The following is a 22,172-nucleotide window of genomic DNA, read 5'->3' on the forward strand; positions in this document are numbered from 1 at the left end:
TATCAGTGCTGGAAGAGGATGGGAGAGTGTTCAACTGGGCCTTATCACAGGCTGGGGTATGCTTGGCTCTTGGTGTCCCCTGCACAGGAACTGACTATGCTTTTTTTTGTTGATGATTGTTTGTGTTTAGAGGGCAAGCTTGACTGTCTGCAGAAGACTGGCTGATAGTCAGATGTCTGTACTTTCCAAGGATATTTTAGCCTGTGGTGTTTTATTTGACTCTGTTAGTTCCTGCCCATATGAACATTATTTTACTTGTTGCCGTGTGATTTAGGCAGGTTTTTTTTTTTTTACCTTTTTTTTTTTTTAAGTCGTGTGAAAGCCAGCAGAAGCCAGACCTTTCCTGCTTCAGCTGAGGTACTTCAAAAGCCGCCGCCCTGATCCTCCCATACCCTCAAGCTCTTGTCCCCGGTGGGTTTTTTCCTAATTGAGTTTTATTTTCATTTTTAACTGCACTGTAAGCTCTGTAAAGACCAGGGACTTTGTGTTCGCTACTGAGCATCAAAAACAGAGCTTGTTACCTAGGAAACAATAAATAATTATTGAGTGACTAATTGAATGGGCAAAGAGTTGTGGAAGGTGTAATGAAATGGCCTTTCTTTGGCTGCTTAGTTCTCATCCCGTCCCCTAATCACCAGTGTGCTGGGAGAGAGCGCCCCAAAAGCTTGCTTTCTGAAGGGTGGTACTTGGAAGAAGCCATTTTCAGTCAAGGTGTTGCAGTTTGCAAAATAAGTAACTGTGAGAGAGGGCAGCCTAAGAAAATGAGAGCAGGGACAAAGGTCACTCGCTGCGTCTGCCATGCCTGGATCTTCTGTGTCCTTTCATGTGCTCATCCTGTGGCCTGTGCTATGTGGACAGCTAGTTTTGTGACAACTGAGACTAGATCCCGTGCATCAGGCCAAGCTCAGGGCTTGGCCCAGGGCTAGCACTCGGTGCCCACTTGTTGAACAGTGAATCCAGAATGATGGTTTTACAGATAGGCAGGGCAGAGGGACCCAGCCATGCACCCGCACTTAGAATGAAGGAGGAGGGGGAGGGTCCATTTTGGAGGTATCTTGGGGCAGGCAGGCCAAAGGCAGGTGCAGAGTGAGCAGACCTAGTCACAGCAAAGATTTCTCCTCTGCTGCATCCCATCTTCACTTGCTCCTGTGGTGCTTCCTCCTTAACTTCCTTTATTCAGGAGGGCCAGAGAGCTGCCTTCAGAGGATCTAGGTAGAGCCCACGTGGTGGCTCACAACTGTCTGTAACTCCAGTTCCATGGGGTCTGATGCCCTCTTCTGACCTTCACTGGGACCAGGCATGTGCATGGCGCATAGACATACATGCAGGCAATATACCCCCCACACACAATATTAAAAACTATTTAAGTGTCTGTCTGCTGACTACATCAGTAACAGATTGGTACAGTCTGAAGCTTCACAGCCTGTCTTGTAAGACCCAGACAACAAAATCTTCCATTTACCGGAGGCCGTGTGACTATAGACTCTTGGGGATTCTGTAGTCACCATACTCTGGGCTGCTGCATTACTTTGAGGTGCCTGTGCACCCATGTATAACAGACAAGTTCACTCCTACTTGTTTCTGGACATTATAAAAATGAGGACGTCTCCTGGGTTGCCCTTGGAGCCCCCCCGCTCCACCATCTCGTTTTCTTAGTGTTCTGGTGCTGGTTCCCTTTGGACCCTTAGGCTTGCTAAGACTCCTGGCGAGCGGCTCCAGGCCACTCTAATTTTAACTTTTTATGGGCTGTCAGTCGGCCTTCCCATGTTGCTTCACTTATGGGAAGCATTTAGTCATTTCCTAACCTAATGAGAGTTAAACATCCTCAGCCAGAAACTTGTTGTGAAACATTTCCAATTAAGATGAATTGGGATGAGTGCAGAGTCCCTGTGAGATGACGTCAGGCTGGGGGCCCTGCCAGCGGGGGCATTCTGGCAGGCTTGGAGGAAGGCCTTCTGTAGTTGGCCCCTCGTGGTGAGGGGCAGTGGCACACTGAAGAGACTGCCTAGAGATCAAAATGGTGTTCTTCCATGCTAGCCTTCACCAGTCAGGTGTCTGTTGCTCACTTTCTGGTTAATCCCCACAAGTGCCCCCACAAGTGTGTTGGGGTTACAGTTGCAGATGAGCTCGGCTTATATATGTAGACATTTTCTTTAGAATCCTGACGAAGGTTGCTAATCTCTGTTTTTCCAAAACCCACAAGTTTTCAGGGCTTAAGTGGTCTTTGGTAAATGTGTGCCAGGTGTTTCTTCTGAAGAGGGCCCTTCCTCTGACCGGGGTAGTAAGAGCAAGCTCCCCAGAAAAACAAAACCTAAACAAAAACTGACTCGTTTAGGCAGGCAGTTGAGGGGGGCTGTCCTTTGTGTTATTCGATGCTGAGTGGGATCCCTGAGCCCTAGTCATTAAGTTCCAGCAGCATCCCTTTCCCCTCATGACAGGCAAAAGTGTTCTCAGATGTCTCAGCAATTTCTAGAACATGTCAGGTGGACATAGCTGGTCTGACAGAAATCATCTCTGGTAAAGAAACACTAGTTTCAGTTGAATCATTTAGAGTTTCCATTCTTTCTTTAAAATTACTGTGTTTAAGTGCACGCGTGTGTGCGTGTGTGCGCACGCGCGCGCTCAGAGGCCGGAGGTGTTAGATATCTTGGCACTGGAGTCGCAGGCATTTGTGAGCCTCATGTGGGTGCCGGGAATTGACGTCGGGTCCTTTGCAAGAGCATTAGGTACTCCTAACCACTGAACCATCTCTCCAGCACCCACCCAACCCCCTATTTGCGGGCAGGGTCTCACTGCATAGGTGAGGATGTCTTTAACTTCTGAGCTCCCTGTCTGCCTCCCAAGAGCTAGGACTGCAGGTGGGTACCACCATGCTCTGTGTATTCTGAGTCTTGAACCCAGGGCCTTCCTTGCACATGCTAGGCGAGCGCTCCGCCCGCTGAGCGTGTCTGCCCCTCCAGCTTCTCACTTCTGTGTGGGCAGAACGAGGCTGAACACCTTGTTCTAGTTTGTGGTAGCATTCAGATGGGAGGGATATTAGAAAGCAGTGATATCTCTGGGTGTGTCTGTGTGTGTATACACACACTTGTGCAAGTGTGCACACATGCACATGCATGCAAGTGTCCTCAGAGGCCAGAATTACAGAGCGTTCCCCTGGAGCTGGAGTTGTAGGTGGTTGTGAACCATCTGGTGTGTGTGCTGGGAGTTCAGCTCTGGTCTCTGGAAGAGCGACACTTGCTCTTAACCCCTGGGGCGTCTCTTCAGCCCCCAGATCAGTTTTTTAAGAACACACATGAAGCCTGAATGATATTCCTGTGAGATGCTCCAGGTGTCAAACACATACTGCTACTGTGTGCTGATGTCACATATGCATTATCACCCGTCACCATGCCACTCTGAGAAGGTTCCCTAGAGTCCTGGAGGCTGCTGGAGGTGAAGAAAGCAGCCCAGGGTGCTACGTCGATGGGTGGCAGTCCTGGGAAATGGAGATGCCTCTCTAGAGTCTGTGAGCTCTCTGTGCTGTACCCTGGACGTGCTACACTAGCTTCCTGCGCCATGAGCCAAATCCCTGCCCCAAAAGTGCATGGCACAAGCCAGAAGCTCATGATGCCTGGGTGCCGCGTTCACCAGGAGCAGCAGCAGGAGTTGCGATGCTTTGTTTCCTCTTCCTTAGCATTGTTCGCTGAGAATAGACAATCACGTATAACCAGCATGAGCAAGAGGCCAACTCACATTTGAAACAGTCTGCCGTGTGTGTGTGTGTGTGTGTGTGTGTGTGTGTGTCTGTGTGTGTGAGAGAGAGAGAGAGAGAGAGAGAGAGAGAGAAATAGGACCGACTTCAGATAGCTGTGTATCCTGCCTGTGGTGGATACAAAAGAGGCCCCTGCCCCACACTTGCTGTGGTTAGTACGGTCGAGATGGCAACAACACAGGACGGCTGTGGCTCATTACAGCCAAATGTGGCGTTGTAAGGATTCCTGTGTGTGTTTTATGAGACTCTCTGGCTTGCTCATTTAGGGCTTTCAGAAACCCCGAGATGGGTTGGACCAGAACAGGTATCAGATACAAATCAAAGCCTCTTCTTGGTGTTGGGGACTCCCATGGCCGCCTGCCGTTAGAATGCCCTAACCCACCCATTCACCCTCCCACTCCCAACCCCTGACCCAGATCCTCACCATCCTCCGGGCACACTTCCTCACTTCATCCCAAGGTCTGTGTTGGAGCCCTCTCTGCGCCGAGTTTCCTTTGCTCTTCAGTGGTCTTGCCCGGCCCAGCCTCTTCTCCCCCGCTCCACCCCCTTATTATTTCTGTGTATCTGTGGTGCATGGTGCACAGGGCCTCCTCGGATGTTAGTCAGCTGCACACCAGCCATGTGTAACTTTGGAAAGGTGCTCAGTGAATGAGCGTGGGGTTAGCCTCCAGTACTCTGGATCAGCATTGGGCACAGTTATAATAAACTATATTTTACTGGCTAGGGTAAGCCCTTCTTAAATTTTTCATTTATCTTGTGCTTGTACACATGTTTGATTGCTAAGGTGGACTTGTGAAAGTCAGAGGACAAGTTCAGGCAGTCAGTTTTTGCTTTCCACTGTGTCAGTCCTGAGCCTTGAACTTAGGTCGCCATGGGTGGTGACAGGTGCTTTTCCTCTCGGCTATCCTGCTACAAGCTCTTGACTGTCAGCGCTTCAGGTCTTAGACCAGTTTGAAAATTAGCCTGGGAAGCTTTGTAGGCATTTATGAACGAATGATGAACTCGTTCGTACTTTCATTGTGCACCTTGGCCCTGGATTCTCACTTTTTTTTCCCCCCCTGATAATGGAGTTTTTCAGGGTCCCTGGCCTGGCAGTGTCACCTAACAGTATTCATCTTCCAGAGCAGAGGTCACCGTAACTGTGTCCAAGAGCCTGCTCAATGGTAGAGCCAGCCCTGGGAGTGGGCACCTCAAGCTGCCAGCCCTGCTGAGTAGGAGGGCTGAGACCAGGTTTTGTGGATCTGCTGTCTTGCTTTTTACTCCTTGAGGGTCTCACCCAGACAGGCTGGCTGTCTACAGACACCATATCGCTCCAGGCTGCAGCTGAGGGTCCACCAGAGGCCCCTTGGGTTTCAGAGTGCCACAAGCAAGCAGCAGCAGCAGAACGAATGAATGCATGTTTTGAAGGAGCTCTTAGTATTGGCGGAAATACTTAAATACTGCTTTTCTCTGTCCTCCCCAGAGCGATCAGCAGCTGGACTGCGCCTTGGACCTGATGAGGCGCCTGCCTCCACAGCAGATCGAGAAAAACCTCAGTGACCTGATCGACCTGGTGCGTACCTTCTTCGTGTGCTCCCACTCCGAGGCCAAGGCACATAGTTGCTTTCTTCGGGGCTGCTCTTTGTTTGGAATTCAAAACACAGGAAACCTCTTCTCTCCCAGGCCAGACGACCACTGGGCTCCAAGATTCCTCCCGACAGAGATGAGTTTCCTATGGTGGACTGATGTCCTTTGAGCCTGTCTTCATTGATAAAGTGCAGCATAAGTATTGGTTATAAAGTTAATTAGACCCCGTCCCCTATCTACCTTGTTTACCCTTTCTAGAAGCTTCCATTTGGGCCACACCTTTATAGGCATCCACCAAGGTTGCTAACCCAGGCCCCCATGCTGGATCAGCTTCCTCAGCCAGCCCTGACCAACAGTGTCCTTTCTAGCCCGAAAGGTTTAACAACAAAAGGGGTTTGCTTTTTCTTGTGTTTTGTTTTGGATGGTTGGCTTTTTTGGTATTTTGAGACAGGGTTTCTCTGTTTAGCCTTGGCTGTCCTGGACTTGCTCTGTGGACCAGGCTGGCCTTAAACTCACAGAACTCTGCCTGCCTTTGCCTCCCTGAGTGCTGGGATTAAAGGCATGCACCACCACGCCCAGCACAACAAAAAGTTTTAATAATTTGGGTTTTTTTTTTTTTAAGTATTAAGCTTTTTAAAAAGTGTGCTTTTTTAAAAACATATAAAACAATTGTCTTTAAAATGATTCCTTGGATGAGCTGGCGCTGCAGTACTATTTGAAAATACTAAAATACTCAACAACGTAAAAGCCACAGGAAAAATTGAAATCAGCTCCCAGGAGGCCTTCCAGCTTACCTACATGATTTAATGGGGCTCTGGAACCAAGTCTGCTTTTCCCATCGTGTCCCGCGTGTCGTCCTGGACGCGAAGCCGTGAGGCCTGCTTTCCAGCAGGGGTTTCCAGCCAGTTATCTACTCTGGTGCCTTACTTGTGTTCTGTTGCTGGGACTGAGAACCCTTTTCCCCAGGAGATTTCCGTCAAGCCCAGCTGAAACTCTCTTAGCAGCCTGGAAGGTCCCCAGTACAACCATCTCTGTTTATAGGGCCCGAAGCTCCAGCTGTGAGCAGGTGTGTAAGACAACTGTGAGGCCCGTGGAAGGAGTTGTGATCGGGAATTGGGAAAAAAAAAATCTCAGGATGTGAGAAGGGGGTGGTTTCAGGAGTGTAGTGGCCCTGTGGGAAAGCCCAGCCACAGGTGCCTCGTGCTGGACTTGAAGAGAAGGTGGGTGTAAAAGAAGTCGTCTCAGAGTGTACGTGAGCGCACACACACTGATGTCTAGGAATCAGAGAAGCTGAAGCTTGCGGTCAGTGCCCTGTACCTCTCTCTGGCCGTCGTTGTTCTGTGCAGGGATCCACCGCCTCTGTTGTGTGGCCTTCCTTAATCCTCAGCGGTCCTGTGAGGCAGCCCTGCCAAGTGCAGTCTGGGAAGTGTTGACTTTTTCTTGGTCAGCAGTCTGTGGCTGACCCCCGTGTTCACAAGGGGGGCCAGAATTGGAGTTGCAACCCCGTCTCCCCCTCTGCTCAGCTGTGGGAGTTGCCTTTCCTGCTCTGCATGTGCTTCGACGAGGTTCAGCTCAGTTATTACTGTAGTTTGGAAATAACCCCAACACGGAAGCACGAAAGGATAACTCATAGTTCTCTGCCGACTCTTGATGTTTAACGGGCTGTTTTGTTCTTATGGCAACCGCAGCATCGTGCTCCAGCTGGAGGTTTCCCCCAAGGTCCCCTCATCACTCATCTCTGAGATGTGTGCAGCGTGATTGCTTCGCTGCAGATGCCAGTTTCCCTCAGGTCCAAGAGAGAATCGCAGTGTGATAGGGAAGGAAGGAGAGGCTGAGAGCTGCCTCCCACTGAATTCTGGGTCAGAGTGTTCTGCCTCAGGTCACCTGTGAAGTGCCACGAACTACGTCCGTCCTGGCATCCGACTGCACCTCCCCCTTTCACTCTGTTTTTACAAAAACTGGGCCAGAGAGTGGGAGAGGGAGACCAGAGTTGAGGGTAGGAGCTAACAGTTGTTGACTGCGCCCAGCGTTTGGGGTTTGAATCTTGAAGTCCTCTGCTCCTCAGCTCATGGCACTGTTGGCAGTGGAAGGAAGTCAGCCTTCTGGGGCCCCTCAGCCTTTGCTCACGGTCAGCGTGAGGTGAGCAGCCTCACTCCACATGTGTTAAGATGTTTGGCTTCCCCATAGGCCCAAGAGTCCCCGAGCCAACCAACCATAGACAGAGAGCTCTGAAGCCAGAAGAAACATGTCCTCCCCTTAAGTTGTGGCGGAAATTCGGTCACAGTAATGGGAGCCTTGCATACTACAGTGTGCCTACATCTGAACACAGAATTTCCGTCTGAGTTTTTACAATAACCATTTAACGGTCCACATGCCTGACCCATCTTTGTGAGAAACTGTGGCTGTAGGGAGATGGTGTGACCAGATGGCATCAGGAATCAGGATGGCAGCAAGGAATCCTGCTCTGCATTACTTGGTCACCTTTGAGAGAGATCACCCAGCAAGAGCCTGAGTGTGGCATGTCTTCATGGTGTGCCAGTTTTACCTGTGTGTAGAGAACACGAGACAAAAATCTGGCTATATATCCCAGGTTGGCCTTGACTTTAGCATCCTTTTGTCTCAGCCCCCCTGGTACTGGGATCAGAGGTGTAGGCTCCCATGCCTAGGTATAGTTTTAAGTTGCCACACTTTAAAAATGGCATATGGGACACGAATGAGTTCCCTTAGAGCCAGGCCTTTCAGGGTTAACTCCCATAGCTTCGTGGTATGGCTTGAAAGGTGCTGGCTTGTGTGGAGCCAGCCTTGGGGTCACCCAGACCGCAGAGCCCCCTAAGTGAGTGGGTTGGGGATTTGGGGTGCTCGTTAATTGTTTAATTGAAGCAGGCTGGATGTCACGATGGAAATGGGGCATGACTTCTCAACAGATTAGGGTCTAGTGAAGCATGGCTCGTTAAAGCCACACCAACATGCTGCAGAAGCCATATGTGACGGATGGCCTGCCTTCAGAGCCCCATGTGTGCAGTCCATGTGTGTGCAGCATTCAGCCTGGCTTTTTGTTGGATCCACGTTTGACCGTAAAAATCATTCTAAATGTGTCCCCTTCTTGTTGCGGCTTTTCTCCTGTTGTGCTCAGAGGTGACAGTTTGTAGCCCTCTTATCCTGTGCCGCTTGTTCTGTGTCCAGGTGCGGCTCTGAGGTCACATGAGGTTTTGGTTTCTTCCCAAAGCTGACATCTCAGGAAACTCATGCTACCTATGGCCAGGTTTCTACTTTTCATAGTCAGGGGTGTTTTTGGAGGGGCTCACACCAGTGAGGAAAGGACCTGTTCCTAAGGGTCGTCTTCAAGCTTTGAGACTGGTGGGAATGTTGGGGGTTTACCTGTGTTCCCCTCAGAGGCTCGGCCTCATTTACATGTCAGAGCGAGCCAGGCTGCTGCAGAGACTCTGGTCCATGCAAGGTCCAGGTCCAGAGTCCCATCAAAATGTGCTGTGTGCTTGGTGGCAGTCTGGCCCTGGCAGCTGGCTTGCCCTGCCAGGTCAGCACTCCGCTTTCTCTCCAGCATCGCTGCCTTGGGATTCCACTGGGAAGTGACCATCCTTTGCAGATGGCCAAAACATCATTTTATTACATACTAATTCCATTGTGCTAGAGGGAAACTGGCTGAAATTGGTTGCTAAGCTGTTTCAAAAATACTCACACACCCATGTGGGCCAGGGATCATGTGATGGGAAGGTCCTTTGACCTTCTATGGCCTCAGTCTGCACACTGGCAGCTAGAGTTGAAGCCTCTGCTGGGGTGTATTTTGAGCCCTGAGCTGAGGAAGGAGTTTGTTTCTGCAGATTGGCACCCACCAGGCCGTTCGTCCTTTGCCTTTTTAAGACCGCACCAAAAATAGCCATGGATCTGTTTTACGAGGCAAGGAAGGCTCAGTGGCTCAGTGAGCAAACATCTCTGTGTGTGTGTGTGTGTGTGTGTGTGTGTGTGTGTGTGTGTGTGTGTGTAATTCCTACCTTTCTTCCTTCCTGTAGTAAGCCAGAGGCTGTCATCTTAGGTTTGCCCAGGCTTAATTAAGCAGAGGGAAGCCCTCAGAGCCGGGAGTGCTGCTAGCCTCTCTGGCCAGGCCTAGGGATGAGGTCTTGGAGTCATTCTGATGCTTTACCAGCCTGTTGATGACCTGACCAAGTTGTTCAGTATATTCCTCCTTAGAGCAACAGATTGCCACCCTTCAGAACAAGAGCAGGCCGTGGCGGGTGGGGAAGGGGCTTCGCACTCCAGCCCAGCAGAAACTGCACTTAGAACAGCTGCCAGAAGTTATTGGCCGAGTGGTGTGAGGTCTGCGAGGGGCATGATGGGATAGGACGGGTCAGAGGGCCAGAATGGCCAGGTGTGATTATGCCTTTGGGCCACAGAAAGCAAGTGTGTCTATTGGGGGAGCTGTAGTGAAGGGACCCACAAGCACCCTGTGTTGCCAGGTCTCCTTTGTCACCAGTGGACAAAATTGAGCTTAACATGGCGTTACAGCTCGTCACGTATTGATTAGCAGGTTAGCCAGGAAATGCTAAGCATTGGTGCTTAGCTGTAGGCAATCTGCAAATGACATTCCAGCAATGAGGAAGGGAGTGTGGAACTCATTCTGGGCCTGAGTGGTGGCGCTGCGGTGGCTCTAGCGACCCCAGAGAACACCCATGCCTTGGAATCTTGAAGGTCAGATGTGTGCTGCCGCTTTGCCTGGGGCTGTCGCAACCTTCCTAATGCTGAGACCCCTCCTAATGGTGACACGCACACACCACCCCCCCAGCCATGAAATTATTTTTGTTGCTACCTTATAACTGTAGTCTTGCTACTGTTATGAATTATAATGTTAATAAATATCTTTTCCCAGGGTCTTAAGGGACTCCTCTGAAAGGGTCATTTGGCCCCCAAAGGAGTCACAACCCACTGGTTGAGAACCACTGGTCTAGGCCAGTGTTTTTCCTCCTTTCTTTCAACAACAATAAAATATCTCTTCTCTTCTAATGAGGTCTCAGCAAAGGTAGGTAGAAGGTTCACGAGGTGTTCAACAGTGATGTCATCGCCAGTGCTTTCGGCCTGTGCCCTGAAAGAAGTGCGGCTTTACGCCTCCTTTCCCCAGGGAATTCCCCCTCCGTCACAGCCAGCCAGTGGTCTCTGTTGGAGTCTCCAGAACCTGCTCATGGGGCTGAGGGTTGAAATCTGCAGGGCATAATTATCATCTCAGTGATAGGGTTCCCCATTGCCGGGGGCCAGGTGCAGGTGACAGGCCATGCTCAGTAGAGCTGCCAGGTGTGTGTGGAGGTGGTGGGAGTCCCAGGAGGAGCACCTGGCCTTGTCAGCTTTCACTCTGATGTCTGGAGAGCAAGATACACAGCAGGCAGACCTCTTGTGAGTTCAGCTCAGACAGTAAGAGCCAAGAGCCCCACAGTGGTACATCTTCCAGTCCTACACAGCTCTAGAATAGTAACAGTAGACTTCAGTGTGGCCAGTGGTCCAGAATATTCCCCAGACAGGCATTCTGTTCACTTTTGCTGTCACCTTGAAGTTAATCACCCAGTGCACATTTCTAAGTTTTCAGAAGGTCCAAGATTTTTAAAAGATTTATTTATATGTATATGAATGCTCTATTTGCATGTGCACCTGCAGGCCAGAAGAGGGCATCAGATCTCAGTATGGATGGTTGTGAGCCACCATGTGGGTGCTGGGAATTGAACTCAGGACCTCTGGAAGAGGAGACAGTACCCTTAATTGCTGAGCCATCTCTCCAGCCTGGGAATTTTTTTTTTTTAATTGTTCTCACATTTAGAATTTGACTCTATTCTGGGGAAAATAAGTAGTGTTAGCAGGGAGCCATGATATGATCAATTCTTTTCTGTGGGCCTCGTCATGGGTAATCTTTATTGTGACCTTGTTTAGCCTTAGGTCACTTCTGTAGATGAGAAAACTAGAGAATGGGGCAGGAGCCTCCTGGAGTCCGTTCTTATGTGCAGTGGGGGTGTCGCACCATGTTGGTTCCCAACCCCACAGTAGACCACCTCTGACAGCTAGCAGGCCTGGCGAGCCACCTCGCTGGCAGCTTTGGGGGCACCGCTCTTGCTTTAGGCCAGTAGGTCTCTGGGCTGCAGCCTCTTCCAGGTTAGGGCTGTTGATCTTATTCTCCCAGACTCAGTTCTGAGGCCAGGAAGCAGAAGAGCCTCACAATGGACATCGTCCTGTTGAGGTCACTGTTACCAGGACCCCTTTTTCATAGCAGAAGAGACTGGTTTCTCTCAGGTCTGTACCATAGTGCCTCCCACTGTGGTAAAGTGAGAGAGAGAGCAGGCACAACCTCCAGTATTGTGTCCCCAGGGGAACTATAGCAAAAGAGTGAGAGTGCTGCGGGGGACTGGATATGGGGATGCACCTAGCTTGGAGGTCTTAGTAGATTGCCTTTGTTATAAGTTTCCTTTATTATCAGATGGGGCCTGTTATACCTATCTCATGGGGTACATGGAAGACTTGGGCAAATACTTCCAGAGTGCCAACATGTGGGGCAGGGAGGTGTGTAGTGAACACTAGTTGATGCTGTGTTAGCTTTGCCATCTTCCTAGAGCCTGAACTCCGCCTACCCAGAGCCTGTGCTCAGGCCCAGAGCCTCCCACCCTCTGGGCTGTGTTGTTACAGGTGCTCCAGGAACCCCAGCCTTGCCTTCCACAGCAGGGCAGCTCTGATGACAAGGCCTCAGCTGATTTAAGCTGGGCCTGAGGCAAGGCTGTGCCTCTGCCCTTCAGTGGTCATGGCAACGGTCTCTTCTCTCTTGCCCTGACCTGAAAAGGCAAAATTTCTAAGTGGGAAGAAGCCTTCCACTCCATAGTGGAGGCCCAGAGCCTGTGTCCACTAGCTTCCACAGAGGTTACGAGATCTAGCTCCAGGTTTTCCAGCCTGCCCACTGTTCTTCATGACTGCAGAATGGACACCTTAGTCCTCTTGCATGCCCTGAATCTAGAAACTACTCTGGGGCATAGGGAGGTCTACACAAATTAAATTGTGCTTGGAGTGAGTCTGGTTGAACAGGGACAAGACTGACCCTCACCCAAGCCACTGTCAGTGCCCGGCCACCTGCAGGGACCACATCTTCCTGATCCCACACCTCAAGACTTCTTCCAGAATGGTGCAATCCAGACACCCAAGGCCATCTCTGAGGGGCTTTCACTGTCACCAAATAACCCTGTGCTTATAGTTTTCTCCCTTTCTGCTCCTGACTCTGTTTTCCTTGGGGGCTGTTAGAACACCACACCTGCTAACACCTACTCAGGTCTCTGACACAGCAGTGTTCACAGATGCCAGGAGCCAAGGGCTGCACCAAAGTTCCAAGCCGAGAGCTGCTTGGTTTTATACACCTTAAACGAATGTGTCCAGTTGGTGCCCTGCCCCTGCTATCATACTTGGGATTACGCTGCTGCAGAATTCTTAGCCGAGTGTCTCTAGGGTGCTGGTCTGAATTTGGGTGTCTAAAATATGCACCTAGGCAAGTAGGGGTATTTGGGCACCATAAAAGTGGGAGCCGTGTCAAGCTCAGCTCTTGCCCTCCTCGCGGGGTGGTTGTCTTCTGAGAGTGGGGAGACAGGAAGTTGGTCCTAGACTCTCAGTTAACTGCTGAGTTTCTGAGTTGGGATCAGCCCCAGCCTGAGTGTCATCCTGCCCATGCAGTCTGTGCCCACAGCTGCTCCCAGGATTAGCCTTTTCCTTGTCACTGCAGGTCACCAGCAGACGGCTGGCTCTGAATACAGATGCTTTCCCAAGAGAAAAATGCTAGTTGGCAGCTGCTCAGTGTTCGTAGAGTATGGCCCTTACCTCTCCTCGCCGCAAGGATGTCTGGTCTCCATCATTAAAGATGAAACGCTAAAGGGCCAGCCATGGTAACCACACATGACCCTGAAGCCAGGTGCCAACACCAAGCAGCCACACCAGCTGGGGCCAGGGGTGGGCTCCAGACACCCCAAGGCTTTGCACTGCTTTTGGCAAGGTGTTTTGGCAGTTTGGGGCCACCCTCCTCTTGGGTCAGTGGTCCTCATCTGGCCAGACACTTCGCTCTGTAATCTGGCGGTTGGCGGCTGCCCCCTTGCTACATGTGTTTGTAGGCCTGTTGAGCTGGCAATTAAGGCTCATTAGAGACCCTGTCAGTCATAATGTGCACAGAGCCTGCCTGCGAGAGGCCTGCTGGAGGGCTGGGGCCATCCAGCCCAAGGCCTCTGTGAAATTGGTCTCTGCAAATGCTTCTGGATGCTTGGTGTGCAGTAGAGGAGGTGTGAGCGGCTCTCGTCACACTCCAGACTGCCAGGTCCTGGTGGGCCTATTACCTTTTATGTAATTGAAACCCTTAAGCCTAAGAGCAAAATTGAAGTTACAGATGGTGGGAAAGTATCGGGTGGAGGCCCAGAGCGGGGACCTGACAGCAGGGCACACTAAGGACAAACGCTGAGCCGAACGGAGCAGACTGAGGAGCCCGTAATCTTCATCGCCTTTCTTTCCGGAATGTGTGGGGATACGTAATGACTATTGACTAGAGGCTAAAATAGCATTCCCAGTTGAGAACACAGCCCTCTGGAGATTTGCCCCAGGCTGGAAATGATTATCCTTCACACAAGTCAGTTGCCACCCCCACCCCCCACCCCCAGTGCAAGGAGGGATGTGTGGCAGTGCAGCCTAGCAGTGAGATTCTCCCTTCTCCTGCCTGCCTTAGCAGTCTCTCAGACCTTCCCACTTGCAAACAACGTAGAGGAGTTGTTGGTAACTGTATGCTGTGGCTTTATGTCTCCAGTTCCTAAGGAACCTGCCTCTGGTTCCTGAGACCACATAGGAGATAGCGATGCCCATCTTTGTGTCTCTTGAGTGTATGACATAAGTCTTGGCCATGTGTCAACCATAGTGGACATAGCATATAGACAGTATAAACTACCACCACCACCCCAAACTTTCAGAGATGAAAGGGGAGAGCAATGCAGAATCCTCCTGGAACTTAGTTGTGTGACCCTGGGGACATCAGCCCCTGCAGGCAGTAAGTTGGTGTGAGTTAGTCGGATCTTGGTGCACCCTACACATCCACCAGTTTCCTCAGCTGTGCAGGAAGGAGTTTGCAAACGTCCCTTGTTCTCAGGCAGTCTGCGGAGTTCCCATGGGGAAGGGCGTCATGCATTGCTAGGTGCAGATGGTTCTGACTGGTAAAACAAGAGCAAGGAGGTGACGATGTACTTGTTTTGTGGCATTCTGTGGCATGAGAGTGGTGGAAAAACACAGCCTGGGGAGCAGTCAGCCTGTTTGTTGTCTTTCTCTTCCCTGTTGAGTTTGCTTGGTAAGGCGAAGCGTGGTCCCTTGTCAGAAGTGGCCAGCTCTTTCCTCACTGCCTGGTCAGTAGGTAAGCTCTTCCTTATATCCTCTAATGGCCTTTCTTCTCCCAGCAAGAGTGGAAGAAGTGAGCTGTGCTCTGCCCTTGGTGACAAAGGTCACGTCTAGTGCTTCGCTGAGGCCACAGGGTATGTGACAAGAAGAACCTTGAGGGAGAGGCCAGCATGCTGGAGGCTCTGTGGACATGCTGCAGAATGCTCAGGGCCATGGAGACTTGTTTCTCATGGCCACGTGTTACTCAGAGACCATCCAGCCAGCCTGGTGGATGTGAGCACAGTCACAGCTCCCTAGAGCAGTTCAGTGGACATTTCTGGTCACAGTCCTCCCTAGGTCACTTGAGTCTTTGGGGAACCCCTTGTCAGCCTCCTTGCTCCCCCCACAGCCAGAGTAAGCACTGGGAGATGCACTTTGACCCTGTGCAGGTTCTTGTCTGGACCACATTCAGAGAACACATCTGGGCTTAAGAGCACCTGGACTTGCCTTAGTCTGCCCCCTCCTCACGGTGATGAGTTTGATTGGATGCTTTCACATTAGTGTCCTCTTTCCTGGGTCACATCCCCGTGCGAGCTCTGTTCTCCTTTGTCTCTGTTGGGCCCTTCTCCACTCTTGAGCTTCAGCCGTGGTGCATGCCCATACTGCCACCTGTTGGGAGTTTGCTGACAGCACACTCTGAGGTCAGGTTACACGCAGCTGAGGGGACACAAATGAGAATGAATGGCTTGGACTCTCAGGGTCTGGTGACCTTCCCCCACAGCCTGATCTTGTGTCTCCTGTACGTAACCACAGCTGTTCTGATTGCAAGAGGCCAACATTCTAGAGCACACTGGGTGCCTCAGAGGGACACACTCCAGTTCACCCCAATGGGTGGCTTTAGGAGAGCTTCTTGGAGCAGGTGGAGACACACTGAAGATGGGTAGCAACAGGAAGGGGCAAGCTAGGCACAGACTGCATGGAAGCAGGTACAAATTTGTCTGCCGTAAGCCTGGGCATTGAGTCTCATGGGTCCCTTGCTGGCAGTAGGCACACATTCACTTTTCAGGTCAATGATCTGCAGTTAGTCACGGTGTGGAAACATGGCCTTGAGAGCCTGCTGCTCTGGGGCCTACCTGCCTGGGGAGGCCATGGCAGGTTAGGAGCCTCGACCTTGCACTTTGGTAGAGAGAAAATTGTTGTTGACAAGCCAGTGCCACTGGCACTGTGATCTCATAGGACCTGTGCATTAGTGTTGGGCAAGTGCTTTCTCGGCACCTTTGCGTGGGACAACCACTGCCTTAGAGGGAACTCAGCCCCTGACTTGACATGCCCCCCTCACTCCCAGAGTTTGGCTCAAGAGAATAGTGGGAGCCCCAGCCAGTTCCTGGTCCTGTTAATCCTATATCTGCAGGCCTGGCAACGCTGCTTGTGGGGAGGCGAGTATCCCCACTGTGGAGTCAAGCAAGAGATTGGTGTAAAGAGAGCACCCTCAGATTGCCCTGGATTGAGTGACAGCCCAGAGAGAAAAGGATCAGAGGAGCATCGGCTCCTATGAGAAAGCTGCTGCTTCCGCCTAGATGGTGTCCAGATGGGCAGACGGCCCCTTTGTGTGGAGCAGGGTGTTGATGCCATTTTTCTGTTCAGTTATATATCACCTGCCTATGCATGGGGACATGTGACTGTTGAGAGTCCCAGCTCCCGTTTTCCTAGATCCTCTTTCTCTTTAAAACAGCAGGAGAGGGTTCTCCCTCAGACTTTGGGGTACCCATGGGTGAAGAGTGCATCCTGGCTCCTCTGTGGCCACCTGAGACTGCCGAAGAGGTGGCCAGGACGATGTGTCATTATGGCAGCATATCTAACAGAACTTGAACTTGGCGGCTGCCATTGGTCCCCATGTTCTTTCCATTCTAGAAGCTCGCTAGAGCTCCGCAGGCCTTGCAAATGTTCCCCCAATTAAAGGGGCTCCTAGCTGTGTGCAGGGCTCCTTTGCAGCCGTCGCTGCCCTTCTGTGTTTGTGTTTTAGATTCCATCACTCCAAGATGTTTGCAGCTCAGCAGCTCTCCAAAGCCCTCATTCCACCCCCAAAAGCCCTCATTCCCCCCCCCCAAGCCCTCATCCCCCCCCCCAAAGCCCTCATTTTTGTTTGGGGCAACTTTCTCGTTGTCCTCCCATTGGTTTTTATGCTGCTGTGCAGAAGAAATTCAAGTTTCTGGAACCGTAGAAAGGCTCTAGTTTGTTTTGTCTTGCTTTGTTTTTGTTTTAAATTTGAGTTTGCCATGACATTGGAAGGTAGCAAGGAATGATCTTAGAACCTTTGCTGTTTACATTGATATTTGAGGGACCCTAAGAGAAGGGACCAGAGAGCTCAGCCCTAGTGGCTTCACTGCCCCTGCATAGGTGACTTAGGCAGCTTTCAGGGAGGAATCTGGACCGGGTGAAGCTGAGGGGGAGGAAGAGCAGAGCCATGGCTCATCTGCACTAAGACCCCGTTTTGGCCTTGCCCTCACAAGGTTTTCCTGTTTGAGATCTGCCTGGCTCCTTCCGTGCAGTGTCTATACAAAATGCTGTTGCTGTTAGAGACTAAAGAATGTAGCTGGTGAGCTTCTAGACAGGAGGGCCTGATGAATACTCCATTTACTTAAGAGTCAACGTTTTGATTGATCAGGAAAAAAGCAAAGAGTGAATTAGAGAGAGCTGGGACCTCCCCCGAGAACCAGGCGCTAAAAACAGCACAAGCATTTCCTCTCCAGTGCTGGCAGCCCCTGTCTTGGGCAAGGAGTGCCTAGGTTGTCTCATAAACAGGCTGGGTTTAGGAGACAGGTAAAAATATTTGGTAAGAGTGGAACATGCTCAGTCTCTTTCCCTGAATGTTTGAACTAGGCAGGAATGTGGGCTGGGCAGTTGGGGAAGGTAGTTGCTGGAGGAATTTGGAGTTGGGATGTTTGAAGGAGCCAGGGCTTTTACTGTCTCCCTACCACTCCTTTAAAGTCTGTGTGATGCTGAAAAAATGGCTCAGTTGTTAAGAGTACTGGTTGCTCTGTTGGAGGACCTGGATTCAAGTATTAGGACCCACATGGCAGTTCACAACTGTCTGTAACTCCAGTTTCAGGGGATCTGATGCCCTCTTCTGGCCTCTGTAGGCACTGTACATACATGACGCACAGACACAAGGATAGATAAAACACCATAGTGGCACATGTTTTTAATACCAGCACATGGGAGGTAGCCTGGTCTACAGAGTGAGTTCCAGGTCAGACAGGGCTACACAGTGCACCTGACTCAAAGAAAAGTTAATATGCTGAGGTGTAGGTCGGTTGGTAGATGCTTACCTAGTTTGCGTGAAAATCCTGAGTTCAGTATCCAACATAAACTGAGTGTTGTGGGGTTCAGAAGTTCAAAGTCATCCCCAGCTACATGGGAAGTTCAAAACCAACCTGGGCTACAAGAGAACCTGTCTGTATTGTAGTGATGAGTGCTAGCTGCTTGCCACTGACACTGATGAAGGTTTGATTTGAACATGGAGCTGGGAGAAGCTGATGTGACCATGAAGGTCCCTTCTGTCCCACGGGGTACACGATTTGTGCTTGGTGGAGAGCAGAGCCTGGCCTCCGCTGTTTGTAACCCACAGAGTTTGCTTCCTACAGAGTGCTGTGAGCTTTCGAACAACTCTGGGAACCCTGTTGTAGGTGATCATGGAGATAAGAAAATCAACTAAGCCATGGCTGTGAAATGGTCAAGGTCAGATTGAGCCAGAGCTTTCCGGTTGCCTGTGGCCTATGCTGGTAGAGCGTCCTTCAACAACAGATAGACAAAAGGGTGTGTCTGCCCACGCCTGACAGGCTCAGCTGCACCCTGAGTACTTCTCAGCCTTGGAGAACTTTAACCTATTAAGAGCTGAATATCCCTGGCTCGTCCAGAGTTCTAATGATGTGTCAGTGGTGGCCGTCTCGTCTCTATTTGCTGTGGGCCCTCAGTTACCGCGCACTTAGCCCACCATCCAGAGCCGTACCGGAGCAAGACTGCCTTGCCAGCTGTCTCATGGGTCACTTAACACTCTGAAGTCAGGAAAGCACTTGTCACACTTGACACCTACATGTAATAGTGTTAGTGATGCCACACCCCGCAGGTCATGGTACTCAAATGAGGTTTATGGTATGGCTTTCTGCTGAACAGCGCTGTCCAGTGAAGAGCAGCAAAGAGGTGGGGCCTGGAGGAGCTGGGGCCACACCCTGCGATGTGTGCTGGGGCTGAGCACTGAGAGAGCAGACCCAGCTCCAGGGTGGTGCAAACGTACACTGCTGCTCAGTCTTCTCTTCACCCTGTTCTTCCAGCCTGACTGGGTCTGTGTCCTGCTTTGTGCCTCTCTGGGACCATTCTCATGCTGTGTGCAGATGCCCGTCCTCTTTTCCTCACCATCTCTGTTATTTGTGTGTCACACCCACCCCTGCCCCCAGCCTCACCTAGTGTGTCCTCAGGGTCCTTTCCTGCCCTGGCATTCCCGAGATGTCCTGTTGGCGGGCCCCTTCCCCACTCTAGTCTGTTTCCATGGCTGGACCACTGCTGGTCAGAGACCTGCACATGTTCACTTGTCGGTGGTGGCATCTTTGGCCTGCAGCAGGTACTCTGTATTCGGTGTATGGAAAGTGTTTTGTGGGGTGCTGGAACCCCCAGCTGGGTTAGGAGGCTGGCAGTGGCAGAGCAGCATTTGAACCTGTTTGATTTCCCACTGTGCATTGTGTTTCCATTGCTGACATGTGTGTCACAGGAACACTCTCCTTGCTTTCATTGTTTTATATTTTCAAAGCACAACTTTGGGGCCTTGGGAACACAGAAGGATCAGGTTGTAAGCAAGCAGAGCCCTCTGCTGGCTGTTGGGGTCTCTGGCACCTACCCCTTTGCTCTGGAGTGGGGCCAGCCAGGACTCTCCCCAGCCGTGGTCTCAGCATCACTCATCTGCATGTGCACCCAAGTGGACAGGGTCTGTTTTCGATCCTTATCTCTGCGGTGGCGGGCTCTCAGCCAGCAGGCAGATCAAAAGATGGAATGTGTTCACTTGGCCATTTTTTAAAAAATCAAGGTCCAAGGGTTCACTTCTGAAAGCCGAGGGCGCCAGGGATTAGATTATCCGGAGAGTCAAGCCACTCCGGCTTTTGTGCTTTTTTTTTTTTTTTTAAGGGTTCATCTCAAGTTTCTTTTTCTGGTTGAACAATTTTTTTTCCAGCATTAATAACTAATGGAGAAGAGGAAGAGGCAAAGTGGAACCATATGACAGCGCACACAGCCTTGCTTGCGGCGGAAGCTTCTGATTTGTGTCGCCTTCCTTTCATGCGATCAGCTGTTGGGTTAGATAGTAGGAAGAAACGCCATTTGGGCAAGAGCAGCCCTGCGATTTATTTCTTAGCCCAGCTGAACTGTGTCCCTTATGCCCCTCCTTAAGACACTGGCTGCTGGCTTATGTGACTCAGGCCAGCTTGTTTTTCAGGCCCCACGTACCCCCTTTTTAAAAATAGGAATCAGATGGCTCAGCAGACAAAGGCATTGCCACCAAGGGTGATGACCTGAGTTTGATTCCTGGGTTTCATGTAGTGGAAGGAGATAAGCAACTGCTACAAATTGTCTGTCTTCTGACCTCTATGTCTGTGCTTCTATGGTCACTCCCTTCTCAAAAAGAAAAAAAAAAGTAATTTTAAAGAAAAAAAATAGTCTCTATGAAAACCTGCCCTGGGGACTGAATGCCAACAGGATCAATCCCACGGTGACAGTTACCTTCTTTATGATTTATCATCATCATTGTCTGGTATGGGGTTTTGCTATGTTGCCTATGTGGGTCTCGAACTCAGGGAGTCATGTGATCCTGCTGCCTCAGCCTCCTGAGTAGTTGGGACTACAGGCATGCGCCACTGTCCTGTCCCCTGTTAAAGCTGTCTTTGCTGTGCTTGGGCTGAACCCAAGGCCAGGAGAGAGTACTCGGTGGTTCTATCCCCTGGCTAGTGGCTACATTCTTTTGTAAAGTCAAGAATGCTTCATCCTGAGCCTTCCCTCCAGAGAGCAGGCAGGTTTTGTCCCAGCAGCATGATGTTATATTCCAAGACACTGGAAATTAAGTTGAATTCCTATCAGCCTAGGTTAGTCAACAGCCTGAGTGTTAGGACCGTTCTGTACAAAGGGCGGTGGTGGCAGGTAGGTCTGATGGGCCGTTTATGCTAGCTCTCCTCCTCACTGCCCCACAACACAAAGTAGACTCTTAGGTATTTGGACCTGGTCATTCAGTTAAATTGCTCTGTCAACTCATGATTCTTGACACCCTAATTGTGACACAAGCAGTGGGTGGGAAGAGCTGAGAGGAGAAGCTTCAGATAATTGACTGGGTTACCGAGATTAGCAGCCATTCTTCTCCAGCTTGGCCTCGGGCAGAAGACCCCACATCCACTCCCATGGGACCCAAGAACACTCTTCAGCCGACGAGACCGGCACTTGACTAGCGGTCCCCTCATGGCCTCTCTGGGCACAGCATTAACCCAGGAGAGTTGACAAGAGACAGAGAGTAGTCTACTGGTGGTGTAGGACAGCCAGCTCAGGAGCATTTAGTGTACTGACATCAGTGTTACTTCAGGAACACCTGTGGAGAAGTTGGGGAGGTGGGAGGGATGGGAGGATGAGGAGCAGGACTGGCATGTGGTCCCCCTAGTGGACCTGGGCAGCTGCTCCTGGCCACACTGTACAATCTGTACTTGTTTCCAGTGACAACCCTAGTGCTGTTGCTCCAGACTAGATTGTCACTGACGAGAAAAGGACTGATGCAAACAGAACTTGAAAATGTGGTCCAACTTGAGAACTCATTCTTAAGGGACCTGAACAGTGAAGAGCCAGCCAGCCAGCCATGACCCTTGGCCCATTTCACGTGTTTGTGTGCTGGGGCACAGAAGTGTACGCCATGCTGACGTGGAACTCATGGGCTCAGATCCTCCTCCTTCTCTTCCCTCAGCCTCCTAAGCAGCTAGGATCACAAACGCATACAACTGCGTCCAGCTGGAAATTGGGCCTCTTTCCTTACAGATCTCGCCATCTCTCGCCAGCCTGGCTGCTAAAGGAGAGCTGGCTTCCCAAGCACCCGCAGCACCCACTGTCTGAAGAGCATGGTGCATTCAGGTGCAGAGAGGGCTGGCATTGCTACCCAGTAGAGCAGACAGGGGGACACTGAGTTCAGACGAAGATGAGTTTGAGAGCCGGGCGTGTGGTGCACACCTTTAATCCCAGCACTCAGGAGGCAGAGGCAGGAGGATCACTGAGTTCGAGGCCAGCCTGGTCTACAAAGTGAGTCTAGGAATGTCAAGGCTACACTGAGAAACTCTGTCTGGAAAAACCAAAAAGGGGTGAGTTAGAAGTGTCACAGCTGACTTGACAACACACTGCTTTCCCTGTGTGTGGAGTCCCCAGCAGGAGCCCAGTTACGTGGTCCTTTGTGGCAGACTATAACACGGAAGGT

At 50.9% G+C, this 22,172-nt stretch overlaps 1 protein-coding gene across 4 annotated transcripts in view; it reads left to right on the plus strand.

The window, feature by feature from the left end:
* Window positions 1–22,172, plus strand: part of CAPZB (capping actin protein of muscle Z-line subunit beta) — a 101,810-nt gene that overhangs the window by 45,666 nt on the left and 33,972 nt on the right. For all 4 annotated transcript variants that reach the window (XM_084785887.1, XM_084785888.1, XM_084785889.1 and 1 more), the window contains exon 2: window positions 5,214–5,303. In XM_084785887.1, the coding sequence (XP_084642013.1) occupies window positions 5,214–5,303 (90 nt within the window). The remainder of the gene's footprint in view (window positions 1–5,213; window positions 5,304–22,172) is intronic.

Source organism: Acomys minous (genome assembly GCF_964271855.1).
Source record: "Acomys minous genome assembly, chromosome: 6".
NCBI lineage: Eukaryota > Metazoa > Chordata > Mammalia > Rodentia > Muridae > Acomys > Acomys minous.